At 40.2% G+C, this 19,500-nt stretch overlaps 1 protein-coding gene across 2 annotated transcripts in view; it reads right to left on the reverse strand.

Moving 5' to 3' along the window:
• Window positions 1-770: 770 nt before the first annotated feature.
• Window positions 771-19,500, reverse strand: part of tmem132e (transmembrane protein 132E) — a 229,873-nt gene continuing 211,143 nt past the window's right edge. For both annotated transcript variants that reach the window (XM_069184282.1, XM_015367846.2), the window contains 4 exons: window positions 16,435-16,640; window positions 11,603-11,879; window positions 6,565-6,759; window positions 771-4,676 (listed from right to left, as the gene is read on the reverse strand). In XM_069184282.1, coding sequence (XP_069040383.1) covers window positions 3,576-4,676; window positions 6,565-6,759; window positions 11,603-11,879; window positions 16,435-16,640 — 1,779 coding nt within the window. In that variant the 3' untranslated portion in view covers window positions 771-3,575. The remainder of the gene's footprint in view (window positions 4,677-6,564; window positions 6,760-11,602; window positions 11,880-16,434; window positions 16,641-19,500) is intronic.

A 19,500-nucleotide genomic window follows, 5' to 3' on the forward strand; every position in this document is an offset into this window, starting at 1 on the left:
AACAGCTTTTCCCTGGTACGGTGTAGAACATTTGCATTGGTAGTGTGCTATTTTATTTTGCAATAACTTGTTTTGTTGTAGAAGGCACCCACTGGCACACTCTTCTAAACAACCTTGTGAGCAATTTTATCATCTAGCCAAAGCTTTTACCTAAAGCTTGCATTTGCACCCACACTAGCACGCTGCAGGTAGTTTTACTGAAGCGGCCATGGTGAGCTATCTTGCACCAATACCTACCTGTCTTGCAGTGCCTCAGCTGGGAGTTGAACCCATAACCATCCAGGCATGAGTCCAGACCCCTAGCCATCACTCCACACTGCCTTGCTGTCTTACACCTAAAACTAAGTAAGAAAAGCAGGGCAGATGTAAGCACTTTAGTGTAATGCAATGATCTAAAGATACTCGATAAAACTCTGCCTAACCATGCGACAGGATAGCCTTGTTTGAACTTGTCACTCTTAATTGGATTGTAAAAGGAACTTTTAAACCAAATGAATCCTGATTATACCCCATCCATCTACCCAACCCACAACAGATGCAGTTTCAGATATCAGTATTGGGATCTTGTATCTCCACCGTTATGTATATCAGATACTGAAAGCCTTCGTCCCAAATTTCTTTATTTCCACTTTCTGGTAGGAGCACGCATCAGATATGCCCCATGACAGAAATGGGTTTCAGTACACGCCATTAGGCTCATGTGGGTAGAGCCTTGAAGCTACCTGATCTGAGATTGGAAGAAGCGAAAAGGAAAACCAGAAGACAGGTGATGCTTTGTATTTTCTTTAGTACTTACATACAGCAGGGAAAAATACAAGGAGTTGTCGGGAGAATACAGGGAGATTGACAGTGTTCTGTACATGACATATCTAAGTTGTTGACGATGTAAAATCCCTGCTGGTCTCACCAGAGACTCAGCAAGATAAACGTGTCGAGTAAAGTTTCCTACAGCAGCTCACATCATTCCGGAAATGTGCATTGTGGGCAATCTCTGCCAGAAAAGCTCAAGTCTTATACATATTTAAAAAGTACTGATAAAATAACACAATGACAGGAATAACTTAAAAGAAGTAAAAAAAAATAAATAAAAGACTAATGAAAGACATCTTTTACCATTAAATGAAAAGAGCCTTTCTCCTAGACTATTTTTGTCTTAATTGGAAATGTTGCATTATATATGTACAAAAATAACCATTAATAAAATATCCAACTGGCTTAGGATACGTATGGTAATTGCTCTGTCTAATGGTTTGCAGTTCTGGCATATACTGACCACAGGTTGTTAATGTTTGGTAAGCTGGCTGCTTCTAGGAACTTAACTGACACTTTCTAGGCCCTGGAATCTCTTGAGCAGACCCCTATTAACTCCTATCCAAAACCCCTGTCCTAAAAACAAAGTACAGAATCACATTTTATTATTGTAAACCATCATTTCATTGTATTTTAGGTACATTTTAAGTTAGGTGGGTCCAATGACATGTGGGGAAAAAAGCCACCAGCCACAGACAGTATTTCCATACTGCTCAATTCCTAGATTTTCTTCCAAGATTTGTTTTCGCTAAAGCTGTTTTTTTTCTTTTATTGTGAAGAACCTAGTCTACTTTTAAAAAATAAAAACCTGGGGCCAACGAAGAAGCAATCCCCCTCCCACCCTAATATTTAACACCCCCAACTTTCCATTCAATCTGCAACGGCCACAACACGTCTTTGTTGTTTTTCCTCATGTGTGCATAACCCCCGAACGTAACTAACAATGTCTAAGTATTGAACACGCCAACGTTCAGCCACAAGCCTGCCATCCAGACCCCTGTCAACAATTTCTTGGTATTGCCACTCTCTTGGCACCAACGTGCACCACAGACGGACACTGGAGCTGAGCAGAGCCTCTGTGCCTTCGGTTGATTCCCATAGATACAAGACCAGCTTCAGTCCAAGAAATCAACTCGGCTGGAGGCCCCAGCTAATGCAACATTGACTTTCACTGGGTAGACGCCCTGGCAATGTAACGGCATATCCAATGTTTTTCTTGTCCCAGAATGGAAATTGTTTTCTATTATTCTTAAACGGAGACTGCCATGGCCCTCATTGCACTTTGAAAAATTATTACTGTTGTGTGTATGTTTTTATCCACTAATTAGCATTGTTATGGTTAAGTCCATTCTGAACATGGGACATTTACACTGCATATTTAAAGGATAACTTGGGAGTCTGCAGCTGATTTTGGACTGCAAGGGATCTTTGTGTATCTGAAGTACTCTTGGTCTGAAATGCCATGAGTTCATTAATGGCAGGATGAAAATGGCTTCCAAGCAAAAAGTTTATTAGTAGCGAAACTCTGCAGAGGAAAACTTCCAGTCACAGCAATGGGTATGTGAAACCTTGGCAGGTTTCTCCACATAGCACTACACTATCTCTCTTCAGAGTGGAGGAAGAGGGTCTTTTAGTATACACATATAAGGTGGCTGGAAGGCAGGTCTGAAGCTGCATGCTTGCAATGCATGATAACATACTTCCTTTATGTATTGTCTATGCATGATTAGATAATTATTACAATACAAACATTTACAAACTTGGAAACTTGCTGAATTATGCCTCAGAGCTCTCCTTCCATGCACAGAATTTTAGAAAAGATGCGTCCCATTCACAGATGGTGTCTCACTTCTTTTCTTTACAAGAAACCAATGGATTCCTTCCACCAGCTCAATAGAAAATGGCCAACAGTGGCATTCCATTGGTAGGTATGGCCTCCTTTGGTGTCTCGAACCCATATGGAAAGACAGAATTGTGTCAGGATTAACCAGCAGGGTTAATTCTGTAAGGCAATTTTATATTATAGCTTCTGCCAAGAGAGTCGTGCCACGATGAATGTTAATCAGGCCTGCTCTGAGGTTTTAGATTACCTTGGCTAAGAGTGAAAAAAGAGGCAAGGTTGAGAAATAGGGTAAAAATGTAAAGATGAGTGGAAATCTGAAAAGGGATATTGAACAATCAGTAATTCAGTTTGCATCCGTTGGTATGGATAGATCCCAAAACATTCTTTTGAAAGTTCTGACAAAGAATGAAATTCACCTAGCTCCAGTTAAGTATAAACCATCCTTCCCAACATTCTCTGGATTTCTGACCTGCACATCAAAGGCCTCTTTATTACAGAAGGTACTTGTACTTATGATAAGCTATCAAACACAGGAGCAACCCCCCTACCCCATGACAACAGTCCTGCCTTTATTCAAGCTGAAGCAACTGCACCCAGATTGGCACAGATGTGGTACAGCCTGTTATGATCCATTCATCTCAAGAACAGTGCTCACCGTTGTGTTTTTTTACATCTCTCCCCTCCGTCACGAAGGAAAGCCGCCACAAGCCCGTTTCACTAGGGTTTATTTCATTTTCTCTTTGGCTTTGTGTTTTCGCGGCCATCGAAAAGAGTGTTGGTGTACAGGAGGGAGCACTGTGCAAAGGAAATTAAAAAAGAGAATCACGACCTGTTTTTGCTGTTCATCTGTGAAAAGATATCTCCACTAAAGTGAGAAGAAAGAAAGAGAGAAGTTCTAAGAATGCGGCACAGCCAATGATCCCTAGGGTATTTCCTTTATCCTGCGCATGTAGTCATGCAGTTCTTCTGGATCTTGAAAGCCCATGTCCTGGCATACCCATTGGATGTCCTCCTCATCTGCAATGGGAATGGAGTTGTAGGGCATGTCCTCAGTGGGCAGGGTGGTGAAGGTGGTGAACTTGACCCTCTTGCGCTTGGAGGTGGGGGAATTGAGGGGCTCCTCACTGTGCTCCTTGGTGGAACCCCCTGAACTTCCATCCCCCCTGCCATGGACCTGGCTTTGCACGCTGGTCTGGGAGCTTCCACTACTATGGTGGTCCCCGTGGCAGCACGTTTGTACCCCTTCGAGCGGGTTACTGGGGCTCTCAACTTGTTGTGGTGACAGATCGTTCTGGGCCCGCAGGGGCTGCCCGTTCCCCAGGAACACCCAGTGGTGGGAGTGGTCCATGTTGGCCTGGCCCTCGGGAGGGATGCGCTTGTGGCGGTACTTTAGGACAAATACAATGCAGTTGATGAGGAAGACCAAGATGGCCAGGCAGAAGACCCCCAGGAGGGCATACATGCCAATTTCCAAGTCTGTCAGGCTGCGGGGGGCATGCACAAAGCCCCCCTCATCCTCATCTCCCTCAGTCGGCCCTTCCTGGTTGCTGGTGGGGAAGTTGGTGTAATCGATAGGGACACTGGCTGGCTGCACATTAGTGACCTCGTAGCTGCTCCCGCCCACATTTGAATCATCACTTGGTCTTCTGGTAGTAAGAGTTTCCTCAGGCTCCATGCGACCTGGCCCCTGACCCACCCGAGTGCCTATGTAATCTTCTCCATCTTCGTCTGAGTCCTCCTCAGCCCCCAAGCGGACCTTGACGTAGACCGAAGCGGATGAGATCACACTTTTGCGCTTGGTTTTTTGGCAGGCTTCACAGATGGTCATCTCCACCCGGATGATCTCGCCAGAGCCCTCTCCCTCGGCCACCACAACAGGCCAGCGCAGCTGTGGATCCTGGGATACTGTCACTACTTTGTCATCCAGAGAGGTGCCATTCAGATTGTAGTCTCTGGGGTCAAATAGGCTCAGTGGAACTGCTGTGCCATCACTGTAGTAAACCCAGATGGACAGGCTTGCTTCCTGGAAATACAAGAGACACACAAAGTATAGTTTAATCAGTGTGATCCAGAGTACAATAACTGTGTCCTGTGTCTGTAACCTGAGAGGTCTTTCACTTGTTCTTGTAGGGTAACTCAAGAGATTTTGACAGATATTGTACCCAGATCCCAAAAATGGTTAACGTCAAAATTCTAAAGAATTTGAACAATAAACACAGAAGGCTCCCATTTATCAGACCACCCTGTATGACACATTTCCTTTAAAAGAGAAAGGGAATTTTTGTTTTTGCAAAAATTAATAACTGTCATCAAGAAAGAACATATTATGGTATGCAGAGGATGGCACGTGAGGATTTTATAAAAAGTAACATTTATTTTGTTAAAATGGGTTTTCCAGCCGTGACCTGTTATATTCCATTATCCTATTGCTGCAGCTCCATGCTCAGTGATTGGTCCTCAGCTGAGATCTTGAGATTGGTCTTCAGAGGTCTGGCTAGCTACAAACACCTAGGAATTGACTCTTACTTTTTTTCAAACAAATTATATGCACACGTGCACCATACATAAATATATAACTTACAGTAACTTTATGAGGGCTGCTTTTCCAATGAAGTTGCATGGAGGTTAAATGATAAATATGTGAAACAGAAACAGTAGGTTAGACTGGCTAACAAACCATGATACCATAATAACATTAGAAAGGTTGCAACTGAGAGGAGGCTGATCTTGAAATTTAACACATCATTCTTGTCGGCTTTCATTTGTATACCAAAGGAATCAAATAAGTGATTGAATAAACTGAGGGGAAAAAATAGACCATTACTGCCAGCATCATGCGAGAAAAAAAGGAATGAGGAAAACAAACTGCTCTGGAGCAGCCTTTTGCAAAGTAATAGGAAATAATTGTTTTAAATTGTTTGAGTACTCCTCAGAGGATAGAGCCCGCTGTGGGAAACGGTTACTTTTATAGCCCAGCCTCGGAGAGCACTTAGAACAATACATTACGGTAATTAAATTTAAAGGTGGCCGAGTGGCTGAAGGCGAGCAAAATTGGATTTTAATGCATAGGCTGAGGAAACTGCGGGCTTGTCTTTTGCGATGCCTTCACACACTTCATTCTGCAAAGCAGGGAAATCCGCCCCAAAACTGGTAAATACTGTACGGCAGTGTGAAAACTGATCAGACGTCCGCGGTTTGTCATTTATTGAATTTCGCACACCCCTGTGCATGGTGACAGGGTGTCCAGGTGGCCTTGTCATGGGTCTAACCCTTGACGTGGATGAGTTAAAATAGTAGCCTGCTCTGCACATTTTTCGTAGGTGAGCGCAAGCCAGAGTACCCGAAGAAAAACCCACGCAAGAAAACTCCACCCAGAGTGGGGTCCAAGCCCAGAATCAAACCCAGGACTGCTTACCACAATGTTTCCTTACTTTACCCCTCCAACTAATTGCAAGCGTACCTTATACAAAATAAAATGAGAAGTGTTACTGGGTTCATTATCCTCCTGAAAATCATGTAATTATATCATGGACTCCAGCTCTTACACCTGTGGTAGGTCCCATTTATGAGGCTGAACAAGTGTCATAATTGACATTTAATCTTTCCAGGAGCTTTTTAAAAGTAACCTGGTGGTAGAGAAGTGCATTATGTCAGCTATTGCCATTACCATGGTGATTGCCAGTATTGGCTTTAAACTATTATTATTTTTTGCACATTTTTGTTTTGCTTTTGTTTTTTTTCCCCAAGAAGACCTTAATTAATTAGTCTAAGAAAAACTGGAAACATAAAACCCCGTCTAAAATGTTAACATTGTTCTCTGAATCTGCATTCTCTCCCCCCCATTGATAAGAAGACAAGATGGGGAGGAAGGCTAATCACGCTGGCCAGACGTGACAGTTTGTGGTGAGTACCTGTTTGGGAGCAGTCAGAGTCTGTACTCCGGTCACCTTGGCAACCATGGTGTGGCTGTTCCCGGGGCTGGGCTGCAGGGTGAGGGAGAGGCCTGCAATGGCATGGATTTGCAGGCCTGTGATGGACTCCTTGTCTTCCGTCACTGAGAAGGAGGCCTCCCCGAGAACGGCTTCCACAGCCAGCGGGGATTCCACCTGAAAACGCGGGAAGAGAAGAGGAAATGAAATGGCAACCCAGAACAGAGGTTTGCAGACTTCGACACTCTCATTCCGATCAAGTGCAAGGGCAGACTCCAAGGGAGGCTTCATTATCTGCAGTGACAGTGCACGGTAGGACCAATTAAATACTTAAGGGTGGTAGCTGATCGACATCATAAAGTTACATGATGGGCAGCAGTGTGGAGCTGTGGGCTCTGGATTTGGAACTGGAAAGTTGCAGGTTGAAATCCTTGAGGAAAGTATGGTATGTCACCTGAATCTGCACCCCAAAAATATTCAGCTGTATAAATGGGCGCAAATTAAAGTCATTTTGGATAAAAGCATCACATAATGTGGTTATTAGTAGTAATGGCTTGATGGCTAATGCAGTGTGTTGAGTGAACTGCACATGCTGGCCACTGATGCTGGACTGGGCCAACTGAATCTTTGTTTATCAGCAATCTGAGAATTTCACTCAGTGCCTGGAGAAGGTAAAGTTCCCAACAGGGAAAGAGAATTTAGTCCAACAGATGAATCCAAAAAGGAACTGTCAGCTTAATGGGTTACAGATTGAAAGGGAATTTAATTTTGCAGGAGACTCTCAGCATCCTCAGACAGGAGAGATCTGACTGGTTTATTCTTGAGTACCTCTTCTGACCTACTTGCTTTAAACCTCTCTTCACAACAACCAGTCCTGGGTGCGAGACTACATGGGTGGACATTTTGAGATAGCACTCAAAATAACAGCTAATTCCATAATTTCCAACAGTTTTAAAACTTCCTCAAGTAATTCAAGGGAGCAAAGGGTGTATTCTACTAAAAGGAAAGGAACCCACTTGTTTTTCTATACCTCATTTTTTGGAATGTTCATTTTGATTACAGCATGTTCACTGGTTATCATTTGGTTCCGATAAACTGTGTAATTAACAGATGAGTTACTACAGAGACATTTCAAAATAAAAAAGAAACTCCACATAGGTGTGCTATAATGACGTATTATGTTTTGCATTTCTTATCTCTTATCTGGCTAAAGAGCCACCTTTAGAAATTCAGCTGATAAAAAAGATTGGAAAGACAATAAGTAATATGGAAATTGCATTACATGAGATAAATAATAATCAAAGCTATTATTACTTGTCTGCATGTAATTAACAACCAGCTTGTTGAATAATTGATTCTAATTGATACTGTCATTGTGCAAGAGCTGTCATTTGGTGAACAGAAAACACATATGGGAGCACACGTAAATAATAGTGCATTATGGGTACAGTTGCAGTTCTTCCTACTGACTCTTTTCACATCTGTGAGGCTTTTATAGTCAGTGACAGAGGAAGTAAAGGCCTCACCATCAGTTTTAAAGTGGCAAGCTGGCCTAAATGTTGACCCCTGCTCACGCTATAATGAGATTATGAGGTCTACAAATGCCATAATTAAAACAGTGATTTTTAAATCACAATTTCTTTTAAAAAAACAACCTTTTAAAATGCTCAGATCCAAAAATGTTCAACCTGTTATCATTATTTCTCACTCCACTACAAAGGGACCACAAACGCAGGCAAAAACTCAAGTTAGAAATCCTCCCAATTATAGGCTGAGATCTTTGAAGTAGCTTAATATTGCGGTTTCAGACATGAAAAGCACAGCACCACAGGTAGGGAGCCTTTCAGTTTCCCTGTGCTATGGTCATGAATTATCTTCAAAATGATATAAAGGCAGGAAGTGTCTTTTTAAGAGAGTTTTAAAAAAATATCACTACTGCTTTTTATCTCTCCTCCATCTGTGAGATCAAAAGGACAAGGATTATAGCCTTAGACACACCTTATTTGTTTCTGTAAATTTTGGGAGATTTATGAATGCACAGTAAAGTAGGTAGCCTATTTCATTTTGGTTGAACTGCAATCCATGTTCTACTCTGCACTGCCCCTAAATAAAATAAAACTGCAGCATCTAGCAAAATCTTGATGTGCTTGTACACCTTCCTGCCTGGTGGGCAGTGAGAAGATCAGCTGCGTTTTTAAAGCACAGGAACATGTCCAGTACAATGTTTTCTTTTCTGTTCTCCCCAGGCACACCAAGCATACAGCTAGACTGAAAGAAGAAATTCTAAGTGACACTATTCAGGAAAGGAGTCATTCCACAGGAGATGCAGCAGTAGCATATTCTACAGTCAGTATTAAGAAAAAGAACAGTTAGCCTTTAGTTTGTAGTGTGACGTGTAGTGAGGCATTACTCAAGATATCTGTTCTTTCTATAAAAGAGCCCTTCAAAGATTACATAGGGACAATACTGATATTAATGCACACATATCTTACAGTTTTAACTGTTTAAGTCATCTAATAATTGAGTTCCAAAATACCAGCATAAAGACTCACTGGTCCAGGCATAAACGTCATCAGTACGGCCTCCTCAGCCTTTAAACAAATGTCTTTTGGTATGTCTCAAATATATTGATTCAGACTGACTCTTGCTCAATGGGGCATCAGGCCTACACAATATACCATCCCTGTGAAAACAACACGGTCCACTAGTGCCACTAGAGTATTTGCAGGGAAAAAGACAAAGACGGAGTACAATTTGTTTCCATTTATGAAAAGGGATTTAAAACCTCAATGGGAAAGGTTTGTGCAAGTTTATGGCTCTGCTTTTTCAAATAAAAGCAATTTCTAAGTATACAATGATCATTCAATGAAAGTAAAGATATAAACAGACAGTCTGTAGGTTTTTGACACACATCCATGAAATCCCTACATAATCCATTGAGGATTTCATGAATTTCCCCAAACATTTAGGGATTTCATGAAATCCCTGGATTCATGTTATGCATTGGGGTCATGATATCTGAATAAATCGATGTAGTTTTCTTATCTAAACAGGATACAAACTTGCATCCTACAATCCAGCTGGGAAAAAATCCAAGTCATTGTGCTATTTTAATTCCCTTTATAGTACATGCAACTGCATCCTTTGTAACATTAAACAATTTGAGTATTTATGCATTATTATGAATTCATTGTTAATACAGTAATTATCCGTCCATTTTCTAAAGCACTTTATCCATTACAGGGTCATGACCCTAACCTGGCCACCAACAGGCACAAGGCAGGATACCCTGGATGGGACACCAGTCCTCCGCAGGGCACACGGACACACACAATCACACTGGAGTGCGTTTTTTACAAAAGCCAATTAACCTGCCAGTATGTCTTTGGACTATGGGAGGAAACTGGGGCACCTGGAGGAAACCCAGCTGAATACAGGGAAATAATACAAAATCCACGCAGACAGAACTCCAGGAATTGAACCAGGGGCCCCAGTACTGCAAAGCAGCAATACTAACAACTGTGCCACAGTGTCACCAGTTATCTAATTTAAAATTATATATAATCATATTCCTTACGATGATTCTTATATTTCATTACTGTTTCAATAAAAATGCCTGGACTGCATTAGAATTTATATCATTTTAGCACTTTACCTTTCTTACATTTATGGAATATTGCTGTCCCTGTGTACAAACAATCCTTTTTTCTTTGTTAATCTACTGTATACCTAAGCCTCTACTTTTATGCTACAAACAAAGCACGTTTCCGATAACAGCAGTGGCCGACTGGAAGTTGGGACAAATATTTTATTTAAAAAAAGTACAAGAAGCCATTGTTTGTTCAAATAATAACACTATAATTACTCCAGCATTAAGTGCAATTAAAAAAGGTAACCAGCTAACTGCTTTTTGCTTTTTGGTTTTTCTACAGTATATGCAGGAAAACCAATAAGAGAGCAACAGAAGGCCAAATTAGGGTGGTAAAAATTGAGGCAAAGATTAATTGAAAAGAAAAATATGAAACCCTGATGATGTTTTGACCGTTTGGAGATCTTGACTTCTCAAATTCCCTTTTGTCAGCTAGCTCTCATTTCTTTTGTCGGCAAAGCTAATAATTATTTTCTTTTCCAGCATGCAGTGCGGATAAAGGACAGTGAAAGGGAGATAAGGGCTCACTCTGGCTTTTAATTATTAACGATCTTAGTTGGTCCTCACTTTAATTAGCACAAAACTTTTTTTTTCCGCATGTATACGCTTGCACACTGCCGTGAAGATTCAATTTACTTCCACTGATAATTTACATCCTTCACGCTGTTGGTCAGTGTGCACTATCTGACTACAAATCAAGACAAGTCTTTGAAACAGGACAAACAAATGAATTCCAGATTGGCCTAAGTTTTTCTTATGCTTTGTCTCCACTGTGCAATTTTCTTAATACAGTTACTGAAAACATGGTAAAACACATGAACACACAAGCACGCTCACTCCTTGGAGATCTCTTCTGTAAATGTCACTTTACTTCTAAGCATCTACATTAAATATACATCTTAAATATACTGTATCAATTGGTTAAATATACGCATTAATAATAAATACTAACGTCACATCAAGAGTTTGGACAGTGCCCAGATAAGGGTAATAGAGATCTATGTCCAGAGTTTTTCTTGCCAGGAGTGTTTAAAGGGATAATATTTCATAGATGCTGTAATGCATTTACTCATAAGTAATCAATAAAAGTGGTCTGGCAAGCGATGCAATAGTTTCACCTTACACAGAATGGATAGACAAAGATTTTCCTTTTGCAATTGTGCAGATGCATTTAACCAATAAATACATCCAATCACTTCTTGTACACAAGGGGCCTGTTTTTCCAAGTGCTATTTTCATGGTGAACGCAGCAGATGGCCAGTTAACCCCAAGTGTTTTCAAATCTTCTGCATAAGAAGTGCAGAAAACATTGGCTCCTATCACATGTATATGTGAAAGAGTATTGAGGAATGTCAGGCTGATGCCACTGACCTTCAGGGTGGTAGTTCCAGGCTCCAGGCCTACCAGCACGCTCCTGTCCACCAAGTCAGCGACTCGTGGGTCGGCCACCTTCAGAGAGTCCTGGACCAGGTCTGTGACATCCACCTGCCAGTCCGGTCCCAACATGGTGATGACTTGGTCAGTGCCCTCTGTGGAGGTGGTGTGGAACTGAGTGAGCACTCGCACCAGGGCATGCTGGTACTGGAGAGCACAGCCACGGTTGTACTTGCGCTCTTCCTCATCCTCATCTTCACTGTCCCTGGCAGTCCTGAGATTTAGAACATGGGAGACATGCCGGGTTAAAGTTTCATAATTTTCCACAGGGTAGATTTCAGCATTACAGGCTTTTCAACTGCTTGATTAATTGACCATTTCAACTTTGGTACTAAAAGTATAACTGTACAATGGATGGAAAAGTCCAGTATCTGAGGACCCAGTAGAAACAAATCCAACCACATGTCTTGTGGTAAGGACATCCTGCAAATATCTAAGATACTGGAAACATCACCATTATTATTAACAATAACATTCTTACATTATCAGAAGTGTCACAAGAGTTAAATTCCCTGTAACATGATGAATGAAAACTTAGTGCACATAAATCGGTCAATGAGAATAAGTCACCCTGTTTCACCACCTCAGTCAGATTACAGAGAAAATGAGTGCTACACACCAGGAGTAAGAGAGGTGCTAATCACCAGGATTGGTTAAGGAAGTTTAATTAGAGCAGGTTGATAAAAAACTGTCAAATGTTTAGTAGTTTTAAAAAGAAGGTAAATGGATAACATAAAAAACTCGATCTAATTGAAATTTCTACCAACCCTATTCCATTATTTTCATTATTCCATCCTTAACATTTGCAGATGCATTGTTAGTTTTAGCTTGAATTTGCTTGTTTGAGCAGAGCTAGTTGGGTAACTACAGTATGTGTACTGCAGAACTGAGGACATAAAGAACTGGGCGAGAAACAGAAAACATGACATGCATCACAAAAGAAACTGAGGACAAGTGGAAAGTAATTTTGAAAGGGAAGAGGAGACTTAAGTTAAATGTACAATGACAACATCCTACTAAATTTATCTAAAATAAATCTATGCACAGTTAATATTACTGTAGTGTGTTTTTTGTTTGTTTTTGTTCGTCATCCTGTCTGGAAGCCGATATAAAGCTTAAGCATGCTGAGGATTTGATGAATACATTTTAAGCATTCCAAACTGAGATGATTTGTTAAGACGTGTGATGTATGAGTTGCCAAATGTAAACGAGCACATTGTCAACTTGGAAATTTTCTTCACAATCCCAGCCTTACCTTGCAAAGGATAATTAATAGATCTGCTGCTTTCTCCCTTGGTAGCAGTGAATGCAGCACCAAGGCCGTCAGTCAGTGACTTGACAAAGCGTATCACGCCCATTAATTCAGAGAACTGGCTTCAGTTCAAAGGATGTGACTCTTAAGTTTATAAAAGCTTAAGAGTAACACAGCTTACATGTCTATCAGATGTGCATGTACAATAGAGTAACACTTGAAAGTATATGCAAGAAAACTGGTAGGTCAAAATATTGGCATCAGAGACTAACGTAAAAAAAAAAATTGACCTTTGTTAAACATAAGACTTTGTGAGGATTGGATTTCAGGATTGGAACCCCGGTATTAAAATGTTAAATATTTCAGTTTCAGACAATAATTAGAACTATTAAATTAATTGAGAGTTAAAACCATAACAACACTATATAGTACATCATACTGGAATCCACTCTGTCCCTAATAGACCTTAGGCAGACACCCATCAGCTAGACAGATTTCAGGATCACATCTGGAAATTCTGCTAACTAATTTCTATTCAGTACATGTTTCCAATAAGGTGACAGAAGGTGTATTTTGACTAGGAGCATGTTTGTGGAACGAATATCCACTCCACATCCATGTTGCTAATTCAAGAGGATTTTCGAAGGAATATCTTTCCAAGCATGTTGGATCAATATACTTCTGCCAGGATTACCAAGACAAATGGTCTGAACAGCCTCCTCTTTTTCCTAATCTTTATAATGTTCTTGTGCTTTTAATTAAGGGTAAAATAGGAGAACTTTTTAAAAATATAATTGTGCGTATTGATTTTGTGTAAAGAACAGTGAATTCAATGGGTATTGATCGGAAAAGATAACCTTCGCATTTCAAATCATCATAATAAAGAAATAAATTAAAGAGTTATTTTGGAAATGTAACCCTTTAATCCACCTAAAGATAATATTCAAAAAACAGATTATTTTGAAATTATGTATTTGCTCAGCCTTTTTATGTTAGTAAAAACGAAATATATTTCTAATATATATACACTGAAATGCACTGAAAATGCAGCAAATACTTTTTCAATACTCATCTGTTATATTTTAATCTCTCTTAGAACAAAAGTGATTATAATGATGAATATCCACCCACATTAAGTAGTTTAGTTTTTTAACTATATATCTCAGATCTCATCTAAACTAGAGGGCATCCTGTATGGTAATATAATTTAGAAAAGGAGGTCTTAGGTACTGTAACTAACACAATAGGGTTCTTCGAACAACAACAGTAAATGACAAACGGAACACATGATAAAATATATTTAGAATTTCTTTATCCTGTTCCGCACAAAAGATTCATTTTTCAAACTGCAGGTGGTGTGCAGTCAACAAAATGAGTGCATCTGAATTAAAAACTGATTAATGACTAGAAAAAGGACTACAGGTAAGATTGTGAGCTCACAATCGGTGGATGTAATAAGCAGAGTAACACAGGCATTTGTATGCAGATCACTCCCCTTCCTGATTTATATCAATGATCAGCTACAGTTAGTAAATTACTCAAGTTTGCAGATGATACCAAAATAGATGGATTAGAAACACTGTATAATCTTAAAATTATATATATAAAAACAATTTAGACAGAATTAGGAACTAGGCAAACCTCTGCCCGCTAACATTTATATTTTAAGTGCAGAACATGCAGGAGAAATAGCATAAATCATATTTTTTATTTAAAACCAAGACAAAAAGCAAATGCAGTATAATAATATATACATATATACTGTAGGTTAAATTTGGCGATGTTACAGATGAATATTAAGATCTAGTACTAGTAAGAACTTACATATAATAGTGTGGTGACAGAATTAATATAGCTGCTTTTGAATCTGGAACTGAAAGAAATGAGGGGATCTAATCCTCAGACGCTGACAAAGTCAACCTAATGGACATCTTTAGAATAAGTGAAATGGAGACCAGAGGGTACAAATGGTAATGTGTTTCTCCATCTACTCAAAAACATAAAAGAGTGTGAGGTTTTCTGGACCCTAGTGGATGGATTTCACACTACTTTAGCTTATGCACAGCTGTCCAAGAATTCGTCAACTCTCTGGTGCTGTCAGGCTGTGTGAAAGCATGGAGAGAAAATTCACTTAAGGACCGGAAAAGCAAAATGAATGTAATACTACCCCAAAACTGTTATAGAAATCTGCTGTACTGATCACTGCCTCACAGTGATGGAACCTGGGTCAAATTCCTGGGATGCTATCTGAGGGGACTTTGTATGTTCTCCCTGTATTTGTATGGGTTTCCGCCAGGTGCCATGGTTTCATCTCCCAGTTCCAAGACGTACTCTAGTAGGCTGGGAAAACTGGCCCTGGTGTGAGTGTTTACATGATTGTCCTCGTCTGTACGTCTTCATATTGTGGGCTTTTTGTATCCAGTTTGTCAATAAGTGCAGCAATTATTTTTGATCGACAAGTGCTTGTGGACTGAACTGAACTGAAGGGTGTATCCTGAATTGTGCCCAGGCTCCGGCTCCCCCATCACCCTGTACCTGATGAAGTGGTGTAGAAAATGGATGGATGTTAGACCATGGACCAGTAACATGCAAGTGTTAATATTCAATGAAGTTTATACCTGAATGCGTTTTATACAACTGTATTGCTAGGTAGTGCCAAAGCTTACTAATAATTATGCAGTTACAAGGGCTTTATGTTTAAATTGCTAAAAAAGACACCTTTCTGCTGAACTATTTGAAGGCATTAGAAATAAAAACATGTATATATTTGAAAATTTGCAAAAGACTGTGATAATCTCACGAGGAACTCACTTAACACTTCTGATTGCTATAAAGATTCATATAGAATTTTCCTTCGACTAAATTAGATTAATCTAATACTTCACAGGCTCAGTGCAGAGGTAATATTAAATTGTGATTTCAGAGCCCTTGGGAAGAAATCATGTTACTGGAGTAAAAAAAGAAGTTTCCATTACCTTTACTTTGTGTTTACATGAAAAGGAATATGTTGGAACACGGTAAAAATTAGAATTAGGTATCGTTAAATTAGAAATACAGTATGTATTATTTATTCATGGCAGTAAGAAGGAGGTGGATGATTTCTACACTGAAAACGCCTAAGTATATCCCACTTAATGTATTTCAGAAAAGCACAATATTGTATAACAGTTTTATAAATTACAGTGCGGTAAAGTAATATGAATAGACAATACTATACAGTAAACCATACTGTAAGAAGCGGTAGGCTTTAAGTGCATCATCTGCTAAGCCCAACCAGACCTAGTGGCACAAAAACAAATCCCATGAGAAAAAGAGGGATAAATATTTCATGATGTAAAAGCTAACCAACCCTGAGCGAAAGGGCATACTGTACCAGTGTTCACAAACAGGGTTACTATGAAGAGAAATGAATAAATAAATGACTCTGTACCCAGCCACCTACCCACCAATAAACTGCACTTACTTTGTGACATAACCTTTCACCATCTTATTCACCTCAAAAAAACTAACTGCTCACCTGCGGTCAGGAAGGATGGGTACTCTCCAGCCCTTGATGAGACTCAGCCTGGTGTCAGAGAGCTCCACCCGGAGGGGCAGTTTGGGCACCCACACGGTGAGCTCCAGGGGAGCACTCAGGTGCTCATAGCTGAAGACCACTCTGGCGTTCATGGACCCTCGAGTCTCCTTCCCATTCACAAACACATAGTCGCAGTTCATGGACACCTGTCGGGGACAGAAAACAGGGAGGGGTGGTGTGAGCTGATTGCATCTCTGAAGCCGAATTTACGAGATGGTCCTTCTGCTTTTTCTGCTGCAGGCAAACAGCTCTCAGAGCCTGAAACAGGAATCTTGGACATCTGACAACACCTGTGCATGAAGCCAACTACTGGCGACAGCTGACCGGACCCTGTTACTCCATTATTCTCTTCACATGAGTCATTGAAGATTAGAATGCATATTAGATTTTTGCAGAATAGTAATATTCTTATTTTTTATTTAAAATATATAACCTGGAGCTTTGAGGTAAGTTGTAAGTCCAGCCTGTTTAATTTAGCAAGGACACATATATACAAGTCAGTCTGGAAACAAATTCTCATACTCTGTTCTTTTCACTAAATTATTTAGAGTAATAGGTAGCAGGTTTGGTGAGGGATAATATCGATGATTTATCTGAAAACTGCTGATATTACTAAACAAGCTGCCTCTCCTGTAGGCTGAGGGGTTCGATCTGCAGGATTCTCCTTAAGGGCTGGAATTGCTGAGGAACCCAGAATACATGTGCTGTAGTTCACAAAGCTGATTCAGTCTTGTCCCCAGTAGATATGTTACAGTATATGACCATAATAATAGGAGATAGAGGGCAGCACTGTGGTGCAGTGATTTGCATTGCTGCCTCTCCCTGGGTCACCATTGCTGGGATTTAATTCCTGGGGTGCTATCCACTTAGATTTTGTACGTTCTCCCCTTGTTCAGTACATGTAGGTTTCGGCATGTCTGTTTTTGTGTCTGTCTGCCCTGCAATGGACTGGCATTCCATCCGAGGTGTAATCTGCCTTGTGATTCCAGTGACGTCTATGACCCTGCATTGGATAGTCAGACAATGAATGGATAGGATATTTTGGCCAAATCTTGCTGGCCTACTGCAAAGAACCCACAGGGTTACCTCACCAGCAGCAAAAGATAATCTAGTTGTTTCATTGCCAAACCCCAAATTAACAGACTCACTGTGTAGACATTTAACATGCACTACTGCTAGGCCAGCTTTCCTCCTTCTTTCTGACAGGCCTTGTGGGCTTTTGACTGTAGTATCCATATTAAGCCTATCCTGGCTCTCACAGCTGGTAATAAATTCAGATGGCTAATTGTGAGTCAAAAGCTGTTAAAGACTGAACTCAATGCCTAGGAGGAGGTAATGGATGCAGCTTAGCATGCCTTCTGTGGGAGCTCTGTAGGCAAGCCTCTAATGCGTACTGGCATCTTCACTGTGTCAGTAGATTGCCTGGGTGGGACATATATAGTATAGAAATAGGATGGCCTCCTTACAGGAATTAGGCCCCCCTAAATATACTCTGTTTAAGTGAGAAGGTGTGGTCTATTCAACCTAAGGCTATATCTGAATATTGTACGTTTTTATTTTGATTACTTAAGACTAAGTCTGCTTCTCATCAGTTTTCTGCCTTCAGGGCTATGTCTTCCCACTGACTTTCCACAGTGGTATATAGTTTTGGTCCGAATTACATCTCTGACTTACTAAAACACTTAACTTAAAGACATCTGCTGAGGCCTACTGATGCCGACTCCTTTTTAATTGTGGTGATGAGGTGCATTAGCTGGGTGGATGGTCGTCTTCAGAATTTCAGCTTCTCCTTACCAGTGACATCAGGAATTATCCTGAAAATTCCATTTTGGAATGGAAATGAAAGTAATTGATCTTGAAGATCTCAACGTGGCAGTAGCCTCTTCTCAAACCACTGTGCTCAGAAAGTTGAATTGACTCAGGCTGCTCTTCAGAAGAGGAATCACAGACTCAGGTGGGATAGCCATCTTCCCATTTTCACATTGGCAAACTCCCGCAGGGACGGCCAGTAAATATTCTCCCCTCTCTGTCCCTGTCTGACCACAATCCCAGATGTGCAGTCCAATAACCGCTGCACTGCACTGTTTTGCTACAGAAGACTACCTCCAAATGTGCTCCAGGATTGATCGTGGACCTTTCATGTTTAAAGGCTTTTATATTTCCTTTTTCTTAGAACCTTAGATAACTAAGACAAAGCACTGACACAAAATATGGTAACGGGGTGTTTTGCCAATTCCACAAGCAATTTTACATCCCATTAAGAAAACCCTGAAGATGGTCAAGTTAAAGTAAATCAAGATTTTTATCTGTCTCGTTTTAGTACCATTTTGTGAAGTAAACAAATGTAAAAAGAAATATAGGTCTGATTTTATACTGTATTTGTTCATCAGTTTCCCAAAGCCTGAGTAAAAGCACAGGGGACTGATGATTAATAAGCTTCACTCCGATATCATTACTGAGATCAGAGTCCTATGTTAAGGGTTTCCTATATCTATTGTGTATAATCCATTTCCCCCTAGTGAATACTACAAGAGTTAGGATCCCTAAACTGCACAACTGACAACGTGGTGAATGAATCCTTAAACATAAACATACACCCTCTCTCCAGTGTTTACATAAAGTATTCACTAAGCTAAACTGGACAAATGACTGTCTTACAGCGGGAATGTTCCTATGTATGTATGGATCTGTATGCATGGATGTACTTACAGTACATGCACATAACGGAAGATATTGATACATCAACTAAAAAGAATACAGAGCATACCTTTCAGTCTCAATTAGGATACTACATAAATCCCAAAAAAGATAGAAAGCAACAAGTGAAAAAAAAACCCTTATGAAACTCTCAATCATGGTTTATATATTGGGTTGATGTTTTAAAATCATAAGCCAAATGTCACTTTTTTATTCTCAAGAGAATTTTATTGAGCCGTCAGTGCTCATGTACATCGGTGCTCAATGGACTCATTCAGCATCAGCTCTCAGGGTTCAATAACTGGTGCC

Source organism: Lepisosteus oculatus, chromosome 26 (assembly GCF_040954835.1).
Source record: "Lepisosteus oculatus isolate fLepOcu1 chromosome 26, fLepOcu1.hap2, whole genome shotgun sequence".
NCBI lineage: Eukaryota > Metazoa > Chordata > Actinopteri > Semionotiformes > Lepisosteidae > Lepisosteus > Lepisosteus oculatus.